Here is a 19,776-nt window from a genome sequence, read left to right on the forward strand (position 1 = left end):
ATGAGGTTACTGTGAAAATCCCCTAGTCGCCACACTCCTGCGTCTGTTCGGGTACATTGAGGGAGAATTTAGCATGGCCAATGCACCTAACCAGTATGTACTTTGGACTGAGGGGGGAAACCGGGGCACCCGGGGAGAACATAAAGACAGTGACCCAAACCAGCAATCACTGTGCCACCCTCAAATATCTATGGTTCTGGATGGGAGATATAACAGATGGGAGATATAACAGAGCAGCTATGACTTAGGCCAAGGCTCAGATGTGCTGGTTTATCCTTCCCCCAGTGTTTTCATAGATCCTTATAATGGCTAGAAACTCCATACACCTCAAACAAGGCCAGCAGTGAAGGTGAGGAGTGACAGTACAGAAGCTCCTGTATTCCTGAGCTGGGATTCATGGAGCAGAGCATTGACAGCCATTCTGAGAAAGTGGGAGCAAATGTACTGACCAAATTAGTCAGTAATTTGGACTCCAGCTTTTGGTCATGGCATGGGCCAACAAAAGGGTGAAATTTGGGAGAGTCAATCCTAGAGATGTTGGGCTAACACATCATGGGAGTAATGCCAGGATTTCAGCCCCAGTGAACTTTGAATAATTCAAAATGTATGGTAAAAGTTTCCAGACCAACTAGATTATTTTAAAATGTTGAGAACTATTTTGGTTCTCTCATCAAAGATTTTGTCCATGTAGAATGCTTGGATTAAATCTTCCAGCCTCCGGATCATCAGAGACCTGATATACGACTACATCATGTTGACACTCCCTGTGGAAGTCCTGACATGTAGACCTGCTTGAGAGTGCCCAGGAAGTTAAACTTCCAATGGGTAACTCCCCTGTTCACTAGGACCCTCTGCAAATCACTCTGACTTTGGGCTAGAGTCAGAGACATTGGACAGATCTGCAAAAGTTGCTTGAATAGTTACTCAGGAAATGTTAGATTGAAACCTAGTCTAAATCCTGGGTAATTCCACTACTGTCTTGACCACCCTTCCACTCAGAACCAACTACCACTGCGATCATCTAGCCATCAGGCTATCCTCCCATCTGTCCTACTATCCCCCCAACCTGACTCCCCATTCCAACTACTCAATTACTCACTCCAACCAGACCTGAATACCCCTCCTGACCATTTGACTAACCACATGATCCAACCCAACTACCCCTGCAACCCAACTAGCCTCACCCATCTACTAATACACTCATTACCCACCTGCTCACTAACCAGACTTCCCACCTACCCATCCTACAAATCTTATCCAGCTCCCTGCCTTACAAACCTACCAACCCTAGCCACCTACTCACCAATGCAACTACTCACCTAGCCATTCAACCACTCACCTAGTCACTCATCCATTCATTAATGTTAGGACTGAACTTTTAAACTTACCATATGGTAACTATCGCCCAAAAAAGGGCATGTTCTGTCTTCTCCTAGTTCCACGCCACTCCGATGGAGTTCCCCAGGGCTATGCTATGTATTTCTGTGAAAAGTCAGCAGTGTCAGGTTGGGGGAGTTTTCAACTGCAGGGACAATTGAACCAACACTACTGCTGCTCGGAAGATCTGGGACTTTGATTTTCATGCATGAACTGGCTACAACTATGCCGCCCACTACATTGGGACAGTAGAACAAAGAACAAAGAACAAAGAACAATACAGCACAGGAACAGGCCCTTCGGCCCTCCAAGCCCGCGCCGCTCCCCGGTCCAGGATTGAATCCTGAATCCAGGATCCCCACCCAATTTTCCAGCCTATCTACATACCAATATCCTATCCACCGAGCTGTCCCTCACAGCTACGATGCTTTGTTCATTACAACCTATTAACTTACCCCCACCCCCCCATTCCAGACCATGTGATCTCCAGGGAGAGGCGAAAACCCAGAGTGAAAAACCCCAGGGCCAATATGGGGAAAAAAAATCTGGGAAATTCCTCTCCGACCCCCTGAGGCGATCGAAACGAGTCCAGGAGATCACAATGGCCCCGATCGGAAAATGCTTCCCAACCCTAGTCATTTCCACTTCCACGAACACCATATGAATCCCCTGCCCCCGAGACAGGTTCCCAACTATCCGCAGTCTCACTCTGTACTGGCACCAGCAAGATGATCGTAGAATGAAGCCTTGAAACGAGAAACCAGGAACAATTAGCCCGCGCCGCTCCCTGGTCCAAACTAGATCACTCTTTTGTATCCCTCCATTCCCACTCCGTTCATATAGCTGTCTAGATAAGTCTTAAACGTTCCCAGTGTGTCCGCCTCCACCACCTTGCCCGGCAACACATTCCAGGCCACCACGACCCTCTGTGTGAAATATGTCCTTCTGATATCTGTGTTAAACCTCCCCCCCTTCACCTTGAACCTATGACCCCTCGTGAACGTCACCACCGACCCGGGGAAAAGCTTCCCACCGTTCACCCTATCTATGCCTTTCATAATTTTATACACCTCTATTAAGTCTCCCCTCATCCTCCGTCTTTCCAAGGAGAACAACCCCAGTTTCCCCAATCTCTCCTCATAACCAAGCCCCTCCATACCAGGCAACATCCTGGTAAACCTCCTCTGTACTCTCTCCAAAGCCTCCACGTCCTTCTGGTAGTGTGGCGACCAGAACTGGACGCAGTATTCCAAATGCGGCCGAACCAACGTTCTATACATCTGCAACATCAGACCCCAACTTTTATACTCTATGCCCCGTCCTATAAAGGCAAGCATGCCATATGCCTTCTTCACCACCTTCTCCACCTGTGACGTCACCTTCAAAGATCTGTGGACTTGCACACCCAGGTCCCTCTGCGTCTCTACACCCTTTATGGTTCTTCCATTTATCGTGTAGCTCCTCCCTACATTATTCCCACCAAAATGCATCACTTCGCATTTATCAGGATTGAACTCCATCTGCCATTTCCTTGCCCAAATTTCCAGCCTATCTATATCTTTCTGTAGCCTCTGACAATGTTCCTCACTATCTGCAAGTCCTGCCAGTTTTGTGTCGTCCGCAAACTTACTGATCACCCCAGTTACTCCTTCTTCCAGATCATTTATATAAATCACAAACAGCAGAGGTCCCAATACAGAGCCCTGCGGTACACCACTAGTCACAGTAGGTTGACTAACGAGTGCAAAATGGCAACATTTGTTGTTCATTGTTGTTTCACTTCTTGCACCCAATGGTGAAAAAGGCAGACTTTCATCTGTTCCCTTAGTGAATGTTAACTGGAACAGGTCACTCGACTGTCGCCAGAGGCTTATAGCTTGAAGGGGTTGAGGGGCACCGCTCCGCACTAAGCATGGTTGACCAGGAGGAAACTTCCGCTCTTACTGCCTGCCATTGGCTTATTGGAAGGATTTTGCAGGTTGATACTCGACAAGTTTGGCCGCGTTATGAACACACCTTCCTTGGCCATCAAGACCTGAGGTGGGACTCGAACCTGGAACTTCTGACTCAGAGGCAGGGATGCTATCTACTGCACCACAATACCTCGGATGACAACATTAAGAATTATTTATATAGAGTCCAGGGCTTCCTACAAGTCCCGTGGTAAACGTTTGATCGTTTCAGCACATCACACACAGCCACGTGGCACTAACCAGCAGGAAGGACTCTATGTTCATCTGAATGAGGGAAAGGAGGATCGAAAGTGCCCCCCTCAATCTCACATTAGAGAACAGGGCTGTTCCTTCCTCTCGCGCCCTGACTACCTCATCCTCAGACCTGGCTACCAACTTCCCTCTCCGTCTATAAGTGCCCCTGGCCAGAGACCCAATTGTTCAACCCCGGCCATCACTAGCTCTTCCCGCAACCAATGTTACCTTCCTCCCACAGACAATACCATTGACCCTCCCAGCCATTGATACCTGAGGTCCACCTCCAGTCACCAAAGCCCAATCACCTGCCCTTCTTCACTGAACCGAGGTCCACTGTGATGCCAGCAGCAGCTACGGTATTCACTGATGATGCACCAGCAGCTCTGCACCACTCGCCAGATCCATTCAAATCAGCCTTGAGACCCAACATCTGTGGTGCATCAATTCTCACCGTTCAGGCTGGGGTTGGACCCTACACCTCCGCTCGCCCATACATTTGTACCCCATAAAATTCCCCAAAAAACATCTTTGTTATAGATTACCATGTAGTTGTTGTAATAGAAAAGATCTGCAACTGACTTGCAATTTACATTGTGCTCATTAGATTATTTACGCTTCTTACAAATACACAAATTCAAAGTTCAACACTGTGTCTAAGAGCTGGTTCTAACTGGTTTTGTACTAACAAAGCATATGGCTGGCTCATTTAGCAGCTAGACAGAACGTAACAATCTGAGAACATAATGAACTTTATTCTGTATAAATTACAAATATTGTTACAGCCTCACGGGACCAAAACAGCAAAAAAGTACACAGTGGAGCACTGAACGACTGGCACTGGAAAGCACTTCAAATCTAGCTAAATATTGAAAACAATTTTCAGCCAAAATATTATGGTGAGATATTTGCCCATTCATAGTCAGTGAGTGGAAAATTTAGCTAATTCCTTAATACACTGACTTCTTCCTCCTTCCAAGTCAGTGAAAATGGCAGAGGAAGTAGAGAACATGTAGTGAGTAACTTTAGCCTTCGATTCCAGTGCAGGGACTTGTCAGGTGGAAGTACAGGTTGCAGAATCAAATCAATAGAGTTATATCCATGTCCGTGACCTCTCATCTAATGTGATTCTACACTGGGAACACAGCCTCAATAAATTATTTCCACACTATCTTGTTATATCATAGCTTGCCTGGGAATTAAAGTGAAACTCGATACATGTAACTGTATTCTGTTAATTATAATTGGCTGCAGGAGAGATAACCCATTCATTACTTATGAGATACATGTTTAAAATTTTAAAGTTTATCTTTAGTGTCACAAGTAAGCTGACATTAACCCTGCAAAGAAGTTACTGTGAAAATACCAGCACTGCTTTCAGAATGTGAGAGGAAACCCACGCAGACATGGGAGAACATGCAGACTTCACTCAGTCACCCAAGCTGGGAATCGAATCCAGGTCCCTGGCGCTGTGAGGCAGCAGTGTCAACCACTGTGCCATCGTGCCACCCCAGAGAAATGCAAATATTAGAATCAAAATTACTGATAAAACCACGTTAACTTAGAGGAAACCCACACAGACACAGGGAGAATGTGCAAACTCCACACAGACAGTCACCCAAGGCTGGAATTGAACTCGGGTCCCTGGCGCTGAGGCAGCAGTGTTAACCACTGCACATGGGCCGCAGCGGCAGCACAGTGCCACCGTGCTGCCCCTGTCCTGAAGAATGGTCACATGGGTGAGTTATTGAAAAATTGCCAGTTCCAACATTAAGCATGAATTGTTGCTTTCAAAAAGAGAAAATGGGAGAAAATTGGAAAATACAAAGCACCATCTTTCAGACATTGCTCTTTACATGAAACGTGTTTACTTAATTTATTAGCTGTATTGCCTGAAGCCTCATTGTGCAAAGGCAATTCACTTAACTGCAAGAGTACATTTGATCCCTTGGCATTGATTTGACTTTGCTGTTGTTTTTAATCTGCAGGTGCTCCTCTTTAATGACCAGAATTACGGCATTCACTATGAATACACAATTCCGATTGAGCCAGGTCCAGGAAACCACAGTACAAGGGCCAATGTACCTCTTTTTATGTGGACTCACTCTGGTTGGGAAGATTGCGACGCCATGTGTGGTGGAGGTTGGGAACTTAACTTTTTAAAAACATTTTGTTGTGGAAGTGACACGTGCAGGATAATATCAAAACTATGCTTTACAACATATAGAATCATAGAGTCCCTACAGTGTGGGAGGAGGCCATTTGGCCCATCCAGTCTGCACTGACTCTCCAATAGAGCATCATACCCAGGCCCAACTCCCCCCATTCCCCACTCCCCCCATTCCCCACTCCCCCCTTTCCCCATATCCCACTTATTTATCCCGCTGATCTCCCTAATCTACACACCTTGGGACTCTAAGGGGCAATTTAGCATGGCCAATTCACCTAACCTGCACACCTTTTGGACTGTGGGAGGAAATTGGAGCACCTGGAGGAAACCCACGCAGAAATGGGGAGAATGTGCAGACTCCACACAGATAGTCACCCAAGGCTGGAGTCGAACCTGGGCCCCTGACGCTGTGAGGCAGCATGCTAACCATGTAGTTTTAAAAAACTGTCTGAACTGGAGACTGCCTTATAATTAATAATATTAGAAGTTGGATAAAAAGTCACATACAGAGACTTACATACAATATAAATAAGAAAAAGACAATCTACCGGATCCAAATTTGGAAAACACAAATACAATTTAATCTGTTCTAGTTGCACACTTCTCTTCTGTCTTACCTATTGCTTAATTTTAATAGACTATATACTTTAAGTAAATTTATATCGAGGGCACAGACTTGCATTGTTTTTAAATATTATTTAAGAAAATCTGAGTAGAGTAATAATTTCTAAGCAGAGACAAATACAATTGTGAAGCTTGACTTTACTTTTTACCTTTTCAAAATGTTGTCATGTTATCAATTGTGCAATTGCAAAATCAACAGCTTCAACAGTAACAGATAAATGCCTAGCTCCTTCAATTCCTGGTCAGATCTGTCACAGTTAGTTTGGCTTACTGATTATAGCAGCCCTGAGATAATAGTCCTTTAAACTAGCCTAGAGTTACAAATATTTGGATTAAGTTGGGCCCTCAGCAACTGGGCATGAATCTGGGGGAAAGGAATCACTTGCCTGTTATAGAAATTAATAGGATGAAGATCAGATAGGGACTACAATAACCACACCATCCAGTCTATCAGGTGACCACCCAGGCAGAAAAGACTGAAATGTATCCCTTTTAAGTATTTAGTTTGGCACAAAAACACCTCAAGGCTGTTAACTCAACTAACATCAGAAACACAGGCCAGAATGATCTGAAAGATTTTTTCCTTGTGACATATCGGGACAGAATTAATGATGATTCCCTTTGAAGATAAAAGCAAAAGATTTGTGCATTATAGGATTAAAAACAAAATTAAACCTCAGTGTTAAATTAGGGAATCCATCATTTTATTTTGATTCCTTTAACATTTTCAGAACTGCAGAAGTATTTCCATACCAAAATAGAGAGAGGTTTTTTTTCCCTGAATGTGTTGAGACTCTAAATATTGTCATGCCTCCATATTCTTCTCTATATTTTAGAATGTTTAACATTAGGAATTTACAGGAAACAAGATATATTCTATCTATGGTGAACTGTGGTTGTCTTCTATCAGACAAGTCAAATAATGCTTGGAACTCTGGTTCACTTGTAAAACATACACATTTAATTTTGGACAGATAAAAATGAGTGAGGAAATATTGGGGGTGAATTTTCTCAGTGCTGTGCCATTCTGCGGCTGCAACTTCACAAATTCAGCAGGCACTTAAGATTTATGCGCATAAGAAGGGTTTCTCTATATTTACGATAGAAATTGAGTAGCCCCGAGGAAACTCGCTGCCAATGGCTCTGATTGGATGACCTGCTAAAAGGAGTGTATCAGCACTATCATGAGATAGACTAAATCCCCTGACTTTAACTCTGGGCAGGAGCGTGACTTTGCCATTGCGAGCGTGACTCACCCAAGGCCTAGGCTATTGTAACACATGCTCGTCAAGGCCTACAGGGAAGCCATTTGAGCAAAAATTACTTATGGGCTTGCATCTGATGAACCTTGCAGGGTCAGTACAGGCCTGCTGAAGGTTAATGTATAGCCGGGGGTCTGAATAGCATCACCATCCCTTAAATTTGATTTGCAATTATGCCGTGAGCTGCATGTCATGAGGCCTGACACTCCTGGCCAGAACGTGCCTGATTAAATGGAGTGCAAGCAGGACCAAAGAGACCAATTGAGCCATGATGCGCTATTCAAACACGAGGCTTGAAGCTCAGGAAATGAAAGGCTTTTATTTACTGTAACAAAGCTACCAGAACTTATATACACTATCCCAGACTGAAGGGGTCCCGGCCAGAGCAGGGACTCTTATACCTCTCCCAGGAGGCGGAGCCCGACTGGGATGTGCCACAACACTACAGTACAAAGGTGTAACAACCCCACCCTAACCCCAACAGCAACAATAGCACAATCCAACAGTAACATATGTACATCCTTGTAGTACTGGCCCAGTACTGGCTCAGCACTATCCAGTGGGAACCAACGATGGTTCACCACATTCACCCCTCCTTTGAGAACAAAGGCCGGCGGGGTACAAAAAACAGAATAAAGTGTCAGCAGTCTATAAGTTCAGACGGTCAGGGGGACCGCACCGTCGTTGTGACCTCCTCAATACCGGCGGTGACACCGGAGTAGGCACTTGCGGTGGCGTTCTCCCCAAGGCGGCGTCCAGCTGTTTTTCCATGGACTCACAGGCCGGTTGACCCTGAGGTGACAGTAGTCCAGGGGATCCTGACACGCCCTGCGGTGGCGACCATCTTCTGGGCTCAGGCAAGCTGTACATGGGAGTAAAATGGTTAAGCAATGGTCCCGATGCTGCCCGTGCCGTGTCCGGGGAAGAAACAAGAGATAAAGGGTTTGTAACAGGGGGTATGGGAGCGAAAGGGGTTGCTACGTCCCCTGCTGGCACCAGGTCTCGGATCGAGACCGTGTCCTCTCGCCCGTCAGGGTATGCCACATAGGCATACTGAGGGTTGGCGTGGAGGAGATGGACTGTTCGACCAACCAGTCGGACTTGCGGGCCCTTACATGTCGCCGCAGGAGGATGGGTCCTGAGTACGTCAACCAAGACGGTAATGAGGTCCCCGAGGAAGACTTCCGAGGGAATGAGAACATCCTCTCGTGGGGAGTAGCATTGATTGCTGCACACAGGAGGGAGCGATTAGAATGGAGTGCATCAGGGAGCACCTCTTGTCAACGGGAGACTGGAAGACCTTTTGACTTCAACGCCAGTAAGACAGCCTTCCAGACTGTAGCATTCTCGCGTTCCACCTGTCCATTACCCCTAGGGTTGTTGCTCGTGGTCCTACTAGAGGCAATCCCGTATGAGAGCAGGAATTGCCTCAAGTCATCGCTCATGAACGACGAGCCCCTGTCGCTATGGATGTAGCCGGGGTACCCGAACAGGGTAAAGAGATCACGGAATGCCTTGATAACCGTGGCAGCGGATGTATCAGAGCAGGGAACAACAAAAGGGAACCGAGAGTACTCGTCAATGATATTGAGGAAGTACACATTCCGATCTGTTGAGGGAAGGGGGCCCTTAAAATCGACACTCAGTCTCTCGAAGGGACGAGTGGCCTTGACTAAATGTGCCCGGTCAGGTCGGTAAAAGTGCGGTTTGCATTCCGCGCAAACCCGACAGCTCCTTGTTACTGACCTGACGTCCTCCACCGAGTAAGGCAGGTTGCGGGCTTTTATAAAGTGGTAGAGCCGAGTGACCCCAGGATGGCACAGGTCATTATGGAGGGCGTGCAAACGGTCCTCCTGTATACTAGCACATGTTCCACGCGAGAGGGCATCCAAGGGCTCATTGAGTTTCCCTGGACGATACATGATGTCGTAGTTATAGGTGGAGAGTTCAATTCTCCACCGCAAGATCTTGTCATTCTTGATCTTGCCCCTCTGTGTGTTGTTAAACATGAACGCCACGGACCGCTGGTCCGTGATCAGGGTGAACCGTTTTCCCGCCAAGTAATGGCGCCAGTGCCTGACAGCCTCCACAATGGCCTGGGCCTCCTTTTCCACCGCTGAATGCCGAATTTCGGGGCCTTGGAGGGTGCGGGAAAAAAATGCGACAGGCCTGCCCGCCTGGTTAAGTGTGGCGGCCAGGGCGAAATCAGATGCATCGCTCTCCACCTGAAAGGGGATGGACTCGTCTACAGTGTGCATCGTAGCTTTCGTGATGTCGGCTTTCAATTTATCGAAGGCCAATCGGGCCTCTGGCGTTAAGGGAAAAGTCGTGGACTTAATGAGCGGACGGGCTTTATCCGCGTAGTTGGGAACCCACTGCGCATAATAAGAGAAGAAGCCTAAGCATCTTCTCAGTGCTTTTGCACTAGCAGGTAAGAGAAGTTCAGAAAGGGGGCGCATACGGTCTGGATCAGGGCCAATGACCCCGTTTTCCACCACGTATCCTAGGACGGCTAAACGGCGCGTACGAAACACACACTTCTCCCTGTTGTAGGTCAAGTTCAGGCGAGATGCAGTGCGTAGGAAGTTCAGGAGGTTCGTGTCGTGGTCCTGCTGGTCATGGCCGCAGATGGTGACATTATCCAGGTACGAGAAGGTAGCCCGCAGCCCGTTCTGGTCCACCATTCGGTCCATAGCACGCTGGAAGACCGAGACCCCATTGGTGACACCAAAGGGAACCCTGAGAAAGTGATACAAGCAACCATCCGCCTCAAAAGCCGTGTATTGTCGGTCCTCTGGGCGAATGGGGAGTTGGTGGTAGGCAGACTTGAGGTCTATGGTGGAGAACACCCGGTACTGCGCAATCTGATTGACCATATCAGATATGCGCGGGAGGGGATAGGCATCCAGCTGCGTATATCAGTTAATGGTCTGACTGTAGTCAGTGACCATCCGGGGTTTGTTCCCGCTCTTGACCACCACGACCTGCGCTCTCCACGGACTAGCACTGGGTTGTATGATCCTTTCTTTGAGGAGCCGCTGAACCTCAGATCTAATGAAGATCCGATCCTCAGTGCTGTAACGTCTACTTTTAGTCGCGATGGGCTTGCAGCCTGGCACAAGATTCTGGAACAAGGAGGGTGTGGTGATCTTCAGCGTCGAGAGGCTGCAGGCGGGGCGCGTTGGGCAATTTGGAGGCTGCTGCTGTTTTCCCACTGCCAGTGAAGGGAGTGGCCCACCGTACTGTAGGATTACACTCCTCAAGTGGACCATGAAGATTAGTCCAAGAAGTATTGGCGCGCAAATATACGGCAACACAAGGAGCTTGAAACGCTCGTAAACTGTGCCTTGCACCTTCAAGGTTACCACGCAACTCCCTAGCACGGCAACAGACCGGGACCTTGATGCCATAGAGATTGTCTGTTTGGCAGGTTGAATCTGGAGTCCACACCGCTTCACAGTGTCTGGGTGGATAAAGCTCTCAGTGCTCCCGCTGTCAAACAGACAATAAATCACGTGGTCATTTACCTGGATATTCATCATAGATTTGTCAAGTCTATGTGGCTTGGCCTGGTCCAGGATGATCGACGCCACCGTTGGTTCATGAGCGCCACTGCAGGCAGCTGAAGTCGATGAGGAGGACCCCTGCTGGTCGTTCGTGGTCAGTGTCGACCAACATGGCTGCCCCCATGAGTCGCACGTGGGTGAGGGCGCCAAACTCAGCGACCCCTGGTGGTCATACTCCTCCGACTCCGTCGACCGTAATGGCGTTGTCCTGGTCTCGCACGTGGACGAACCCCGCGACGACTTCAACGACGAAGACCCGAGCTCTGAAGAATCGCAGGCCGCACTGCCGTTCCTGGGTTTAGATCGGCACACTTTTGAATAATGCCCTTTTTTACCGCATGCGGTGCACAACACAGCTTTAGCGGGACACTTTTGCCGAGTATGCTTCGCTCCTCCACAGAAATAGCACCGCGGGCCGCCCGGGGCTGCTGCCGTCGTCTGGCCCGAATGGGAGCACGCCATTACACAGCATTTCGAACCCGAGGGACGAGGAGGGATTTGCGACTGCTCCTGCCACGTTGTCTCCACATGGTCCTCCGGATATAATACTAAGCTTTTGGAGGCCGTCTCGAGCATCTCTGCTAACTCAATGGCCTGGGTAAGATTAAGGTTACCCTTCTCCAACAGTTTAAGTCGAATGTACGACGATCCGACCCCGGCCACAAACGCATCTCGGGCGAGGTCGTACATGCTCTGCTCAGCCGACACAGCTTTGCAGTCACAGCCCCTGGCTAGCTGTAGGAGCTCGTTCGCATAGTCCTCCATCGTTTCGCCAGACTGCCGTCGTCGAGTGGCTAGGAGGTAACGAGCGTGTATCTCATTAGGTGGTTTGGTATAGCGCTTCTTCTGAAGCTCGAGGGCCTTAGGATAATCGGTGGCCGCACGGATCGCGAGGTAGACAGTGTCGCTTACCCTCGCATGGAGGACCCGGAGTCTGTCATCATCTGTGGTGACCGCTGCGGAGGCTGCCAGGTAGTCTTCGAAACACTTCAGCCAGTGGTCGAAGGTGTTAGAAGTGCCCACCACACGTGGATCTAGCGTAAGGTGTTCCGGCTTCAGAATTTGCTCCATACTCTCTCTCTTTTTTTTTTCTCGACGAGAGTTTAACGACAGTAAATAAAATTGATGTGCTATTCAAACACGAGGCTTGAAGCTCAGTAAATGAAAGGCTTTTATTTACTGTAACAAAGCTACCAGAACTTATATACACTATCCCAGACTGAAGGGGTCCCGGCCAGAGCAGGGACTCTTATACCTCTCCCAGGAGGCAGAGCCCGACTGGGATGTGCCACAACATTACAGTACAAAGGTGTAACAACCCCACCCTAACCCCAACAGCAACAATAGCACAACCCAACAGTAACATATGTACATCCTTGTAGTACTGGCCAGCCCCTGGCTCAGCACTATCCAGTGGGAACCAACGATGGTTCACCACAAGCCATTACTCCAATTATTTTAAAGCCCATTCTTTTGAGCTCAAGAGGTGAAATTGAAATTATGGGTTTGATTAATTAACAATGACCATAAAATAAAAAAATAGGAATTAGAGTCATAGAGGTTTACAGCATGGAAACAGGCCCTTCGGCCCAACTTGTCCATACCGCCTAATCCCAATTGCCCGCGTTTGGCCCATATCCCTCTATATCCATCTTACTCATGTAACTGTCTAAATGCTTTTTAAAAGACAAAATTGTACCCGTCTCTACTACTACCTCTGGCAGCTTGTTCCAGACACTCACCACCCTCTGTGTGAAAGAATTGACCCTCTGGACACTTTTATATCTCTCCCCTCTCACCTTAAACCTATGCCGTCTAGTTTTAGACTCCCCTACTTTAGGGAAAAGATATTGACTATCTAGCTGATCTGTGCCCCTCATTATTTTATAGACCTCTATAAGATCACCCCTCAGCTTTATACACTCCAGAGAAAAAAGTCCCCGTCTATCCAGCCTCTCCATAACTCAAACTATCAAGTCCCGGTAGCATCCTGGGAAATCTTTTCTGCACTCTCTCTAGTTTAATAATATCCATTCTATAATAGGGTGACCAGAACTGCACACAGTATTCCAAGTGTGGCCGTACCAACGTCTTGTACAACTTCAGCAAGACATCCCAACTCCTGTATTCAAATGTTCTGACCAATGAAACCAAGTATGCTTGAATGCCTTCTTCACCACTCTGTCCACCTGTGACTCCACTTTCAAGGAGCTACGAACATGTACCCCTAGATCTCTTTGTTCTGTAACTCTCCCCAACGTCCTAGCATTAACTGAGTAAGTCCTGCCCTGTTTCAATCTACCAAAATGCATCACCTCGCATTTATCTAAATAAAACTCTATCTGGCATTCGTCAGCCCACTGGCCCAATTGATCAAGATCCCGTTGCAATCCGATATAACCTATTGCCTGAGTTTGTACTACAAATGGCAAAGGATTCTGCAGGTGGCACAGACTTGTAAAATTACACAGGAAATTTAGAATAATAATCAGTATTTCCTCACTTAAATGCAGGGTCTGGGAGTTTCAACTAGTCTCCAGAAGGGTGTTTTTACCCTAGTTTAGAATCAAATTCATTCACATATTTCTGAAAGTAAAATCTTCCAGTGCTTTAGATGTTATTTTATTTAATATTTTGTATTCAAAAATATTCCTTGACCTATTTAAGTGATAACCTGGTGAAATTACTTAGTGTAATCAAAAATTGACTGATCACAAGATATTAGCATTTTGAATCACCGTGCTTGGTCTACCACCAATAATAATCTGATTTCAAATAATTGAAGAAGACTTAAAACTATACAGAATAATTTACTGTTTATATTGATGTACCAGTTTCTTAGTAAATTGAAAGAAAATGTTTAACATATTTTAAAAGGTGCCTATGTGTCCTTGCACCTAAACATTGCTTAACTTCAAGTACATTCATGAAGGCCCACAAACATTTGCAATGAGCAGAAACTCACAATGGTGATTAATTCAATCTGAGTGTTCCGTGGGCAAGGCCAGTTTTTAGTATGATGTTTTTTAAGCTAATGAAAAGTCTGTTTACACTGGATGTGATTTGCACCAAAAATTCCTCAATCTTTTGAGTTGGTTTGGACAACGTTGGGCAAGTTGTGCTGGAGGTGGCAGTGTATCCTGGTGGAAAATCCAGGCTAGGATTTTTAGGTTGGAACTTTGCTCCTCAAGAATCATTGTCCCTTTCCCTGTTTCTCCTCAGAATGTTAATTTATTTGTGAACAAGGCTCTTGCCACCCATGATCTTATTATGCATGATTAGGAGGATTGAACCATTGTCTTGAGTCTAAGCCTCAAACTCCACCCCATACCGCTGATTTAAACCTTTCTCTTCAGTCAGTTTCTCCAAATCAATCATGCTGTTCGTAGCTTTTTCTGTTCCTCATATTTAAATATTTAATTTCTCACTCTCCTATCCCTTTAACCTGCTCTGACCTTGCAGCTCAGGTCACATTTTCAGTTCTTTAAACTTTCTCCTCTTGTGTATCTACCATTCCTTTGCTCCATCATTGGAAACTGTCCCTTCAGCCATGTTGGCTCGACACTGTCAAAGTCCATTCCACCACCTCCACCACTTTCTCCTTCTGAAACACCCCGCTGAAAATACACTCCTTTGACCATTTTTTTTGTCAGTTCTCTTAGTAATCCCTTGCTTTTTATTTGGTGACACCTCTATGAAATGCTTTAGCAGTTTATCTATTTTAAATGTGCTATATAAATGCAAGCTGTTGTTGGTTGTATTAATATCCTAGCTTTGACAAAGAGGTACCATTACCTTATTGAACTGTTCCCAAGTGCTATGTTTCCACTCAAACTGCCGGAATGGCGCTTTGGCCCTTATCACCAAATCACCCTTGGTCGCTCCCCTTGTTCTCCTATTGTCATTGCTTTTGCACATCTCATGCTCTTTCATTCCTTTTGGATGAGCTTTACAATCCACGATGCCTGTCACCATGCAGCCTCACTCAAGTTCCTTCAGTTATTTCAAACACGCTCTCAGCTTCTTGGTCCTCTTCCTCTGAATTAACGTTCCAATGTTTCCTAAACATCTCCCTCCATGTAAACGTTCCCACAGCCTCTCTACCCCATTGTTCTCACTGACGAGGCCTTCTTCCGGATTTCTTCCACCTCATCACCCACATTTCCTTACAGCATTCCACACTGAAAAAACACATACTCCAAGGAACTTACAAACTCCCAACTGCCAATCCTCATGCAGCCATTGATTTGCTTAACTATTCTCCGGCTTCCATCTTTGGTGTCCTACTCCCTATCCCCCCCACCCCCCAACTAACTTTTTCACTACCAACTAATCCCCATTTTGCTGCTTCCTGCACCCGCCTCCTCAGAAGTGCAAGCATCTGATGGACTTCCTTATTAAATAGAACTGAACCAGTCATTCAACTTCCTTTATTGCTTCATTCCTTTCCAATGCCCACTAGACCTCCTAACAAAACCACAACCCCTCCACCCAAGTCTTTATCAAAGGCGTGAATTATATTCTGTGTGATTGTGCCTTAACTTCTACCGCCAGCCCTATTGTCTTCCATCCTCCCTGCATACTTTTGCACAATCAACTACTTTGAGCTTCTCCAACAGCTTGCCTCTGGTGTCCGACTTAGTAGAACTGACTTGCTTTGTTTCACTCTTTGTAATCATAGCGAGCAAATCTGTACCAATGGCTTCTCTCTGCTCCCTCTTGCCGTCACCTCAGGAGCCCACTCGGAATTCTCCATCTACATTCTATCCCTTAGCAATATTATTGATAGGGATGGAGTCGGTTTCCACATGGACACCAAAAGTTCGGTCCTACCTCTGCGCCAACTCTTTGGACCACCATGCTGTTTCTGGGCTGTCAGGTGACTGCTCCAATGTCCAGCCTTGGTTAAGTCGTAATGTACTCCAGCTGAATATTGAAGGCCACTCCTTTCAGTCTCCACCACTAACTTCATATCCTTGAGACCTACGCATCCCTCACATTGGCCAGTGAACTAGGATGATGCAGACTGATCACAGTCTCTATCCCCTGTTCAACTTCAAGCTGAGTTTCTGATCCCATAGTAAAGACATACTTTTGTCACCTCCAAACGTGCTATGACACAGATTCATGCCTGTCTTTTCCTATCTTGTAAATTCCTCATTTCAAATTTTTCCAGCAGAAAGCGATGCCAAGGAGACAGCGGTAAGTAATGTCACATCACCTCAACCTGCCCATCTGCTCCAGGCCATCATTACTTACAGTTCAGCAGACGGAATGTATTTCACTCACTATACCAACACAGCATGTTTTTTTAAAAATTTTGAGTATTAACTTGGTAAGCGATTCCTTTTAATAGAGATCAAACTTGGAGTAATTGTACTGTGGTGGAAGTGGTTGCCCACAACACAAAACCACAGCTGAAACATTCTAATAAAAAAAGATAGAAAGTGAAAGTTGCAGTAACGGAAAGCTGTGTGCAAACAGAGCCAATCTATACTCGTGCCAAATTGATGAAGAAATGACCAATGCGAAGCAGAGTCAAATTGTCAGTCAGCCAATGTATTACAAATCTGTGAGTCAATGCTGGTGAATCAGATTTGCCTTCAGACCTTATGTAGACCTCGGGCTTATAATTCGTACAACCATCAGCTAAATATCTTAATTTGTTTCTATTTAAATTGCATAAAAATCTCAGCCAAGTATAAAAGGATAGTTCTTTTGCACAGTGCACCGTGCATCCCCTCATTTTTATTTTCACTTCTGTAATGATTGTTTCGCCCACCTGATGACAGTCCGCAGGAGAAAGCTTGCAAACCATGGACAATGGTGGAAAAATTGAGCCTGAATGTGGCACATTTCACTGTTCACTAAATCGGAATGCTTTATCTTTAGATTTTTTCTAACTTTCCCTAATCATGAGGTGCACAGAGGGAGGGTAAAATTGGACTCCACATCAGTGCGCCCTCCCTGCCACCCTCCCCACATACACATACCTCCACTTCCATTTATTAGGCACTGTCTGACCATCTAATGCTCAAAACTGAGATTTGAGATGTGCCTGGATACTTTCAAGGAAATGTGTGCAGGACACAGTCTAGGGTAACGGAGCTTGCGCATGTGCACCAATCAACCCCAGGCGCTATGCAGGGCTGATGCAAATCAGTGTACAATGTTGTTTTGGCACACACCACACTGCCATTTTCCAAATGTACACTCCAGCCAACACCCTATCTCAACTGAACAGCTGAACACGGGTTCAATGGAGTGAAGGACCCCTTCGCTCTCCCCCGCCAATCAGCATCATTTAAAGGGATCAAGAGTTATTTGCACATTAGTTGCTGGATCGTTCCTTCTGTCTGCTTGTGCAATTGTACATGTTTTTGGAACTTTCCTCTATTTGGCTGAAGTTTGAATAATCTGTACTGAGTGTTCTGGCTGGTGCTGAAATACTTTTCTGTTCAGTTAAAATCTTGCAACAAGTGGCTTCTATATCTGGGTGAGTGGTGGGGCTTCCTCTGGGGATTGAACATGGCCTGGAGTAGTTTTGGTCCCCTTACTTAAGGAGGGATGTAGTTGCATTGGAGGCAGTTCAGAGGTGGTTCACTAGATCCAGAGATGAGGGGTTTGTCTTCTGAAGGGAGTTTGAACTGTTCAGGCCTAAACTCTCGAAAGTTTAGAAGAATGAGGGGAGATTTAATTGAAGTACATATGATGATAAAAGGGATTGAAAGGGTAAACGTAGAGAGGATGTTTCCTCTTGTGGGGCAATCTAGAATGAGAGGTCATAGTTTCAGGATAAGGGGCAGCAGATTTAAAACAGAGATGAGGAGGAACTACTTCTCTCAAAGGGTCATGAATCTGTGGAATTCACTATCCCAGAGTGCGGTGGATGCTGAGACATTGAGTAAATTTAAGGAAGAAATAGATTTTTAATTAGTAATGGGTTGAAGGTTTATGGAGAACGGGCAGGAAAGTGGAGTTGAGGACCAGATTAAATCAGCCATTATCGTATTGAATGGCAGAGCAGGCTGGAGGGGCTGAATTGCCTACTCCTGCTCCTATTTCCTAAATTATGTTCTTATGTGATTTGGAGAATGAAGCAGGGAAGGGCAAGCGGCTAGAAGGGTGAGGAGGGGCAGAAGGGTTAGCAGCCCTTGGTAGCGATAGTGGTATAGCGGCAATGTCACTGGACTAGAGGCCCAGGTTAATGCTCTAGAGCATATATTAAAAATAAGAGGTCTCGCTTTTAAGACGGAGATGAGGAAAAATGTTTTCTCCCAAAGGGTCATTGGTGTGTGAAATTCTCTTCCCCAGAAAGTAGTGGAGGCTGGGTATTTGAATTCATTTAAGGCAGAATTAGACATTTTTATTAAGGAAGGGGTTCAGTGATTATGGGAAGCAGACAGGAAAGTCGACTGAGACCATAACCAGATCAGCCATAATCTTCTTGAGTGGTGGGGCAGCCTCAAAGGGCCAAATAGCTGATCTCTGTTCCTGTGTTCCTGAGCCCCAGTGAAGTTGAATCCATGAGATGTCTTCACTTCACAAAAGAATTTATGACTGAAATCTGCCAACTCGTGCAAGGACAGCATTGTGGCTGCCATTGCTCTTAACTTTTATACTTCCGGCTTCTTCCAGATTGTTAGCAGAGATATCAGCAACACTTTCAGTGCGCAGCTGGGTGAAGGATCTCACTGAGACTGTCTGTGCACAGAGGGACAATTTAATCTAATTTCCTCTGGCTAGGGATAAACAGGTGGAGTAAGCCCGGGAGTTGCACAATTGCAGGCTTTCCTATGGTGCAGTGTGGCATTGACTGCAGCCATGTTTAACCTTGCATGTGTCCTCATGGGAGCTTGAAGGAATTTCAGTCCCTCAATGTACAGTTGATGTGCAGCCATAGGAAGTGCATTATACAGCTCAATGCCCTAAAAGTGATCATGTTTCCTTCATTCTTTGGCAGTTCTCTATGTCACCTGTGTTTGACCACCATGGCAAGTCAGACACCGGCTGTTGAGTGGAAAAGGAGAAAGTGCGACGGGAATTGGAGGAACAGGGAGAGGAAGGGAGGTTACAATGGTGATAGCTCCTTTCTACCCAGATGTACATATCAAGTAATTCATCAACAACAAAAACAGAAAATGCTGGAAAATCTCAGCAGGTCTGACAGCATCTGTGGAGAGAGAATAGAGCCAACTCAAGTCTGCATGACCCTTCATCAGCAGTGAAGCAATACTAGTATTCACCAACAGTTCAACATTCCTTACTAAACTGATCACCCTTGTGCAATCCCTTAGTCCACACCTTCAATGTGCCTTTCTTTACCTTTCCTAGTCAAGCCATGGGAGTGTTTTCCTAGTGGCTGCAGGATGGATAGTTTCTGTGATGGAAGGTTCCTAACCTTTAATTGAGGAGTGCCATACTCAGTAAAAGGCATGACATTTTCATAACTGTAAACATGGACTCTGCTCATATGGAAGCTTCTGGAACTACCTTTATTTGTTTAAAAACCAACACTGATGAATTGTTAAGTTGGCTGCCAAGGGGATCAGGTGACGTTAGCAACCTTG

At 46.0% G+C, this 19,776-nt stretch overlaps 1 protein-coding gene across 1 annotated transcript in view; it reads left to right on the top strand.

Moving 5' to 3' along the window:
• LOC144495299 (A disintegrin and metalloproteinase with thrombospondin motifs 19-like) overlaps window positions 1-19,776 on the top strand; it is a 461,034-nt gene that overhangs the window by 366,602 nt on the left and 74,656 nt on the right. Inside the window, exon 18 of the mRNA XM_078215388.1 lies at window positions 5,573-5,726. Coding sequence (XP_078071514.1) covers window positions 5,573-5,726 — 154 coding nt within the window. The remainder of the gene's footprint in view (window positions 1-5,572; window positions 5,727-19,776) is intronic.

Source organism: Mustelus asterias, chromosome 6, assembly GCF_964213995.1.
Source record: "Mustelus asterias chromosome 6, sMusAst1.hap1.1, whole genome shotgun sequence".
Lineage (NCBI taxonomy): Eukaryota > Metazoa > Chordata > Chondrichthyes > Carcharhiniformes > Triakidae > Mustelus > Mustelus asterias.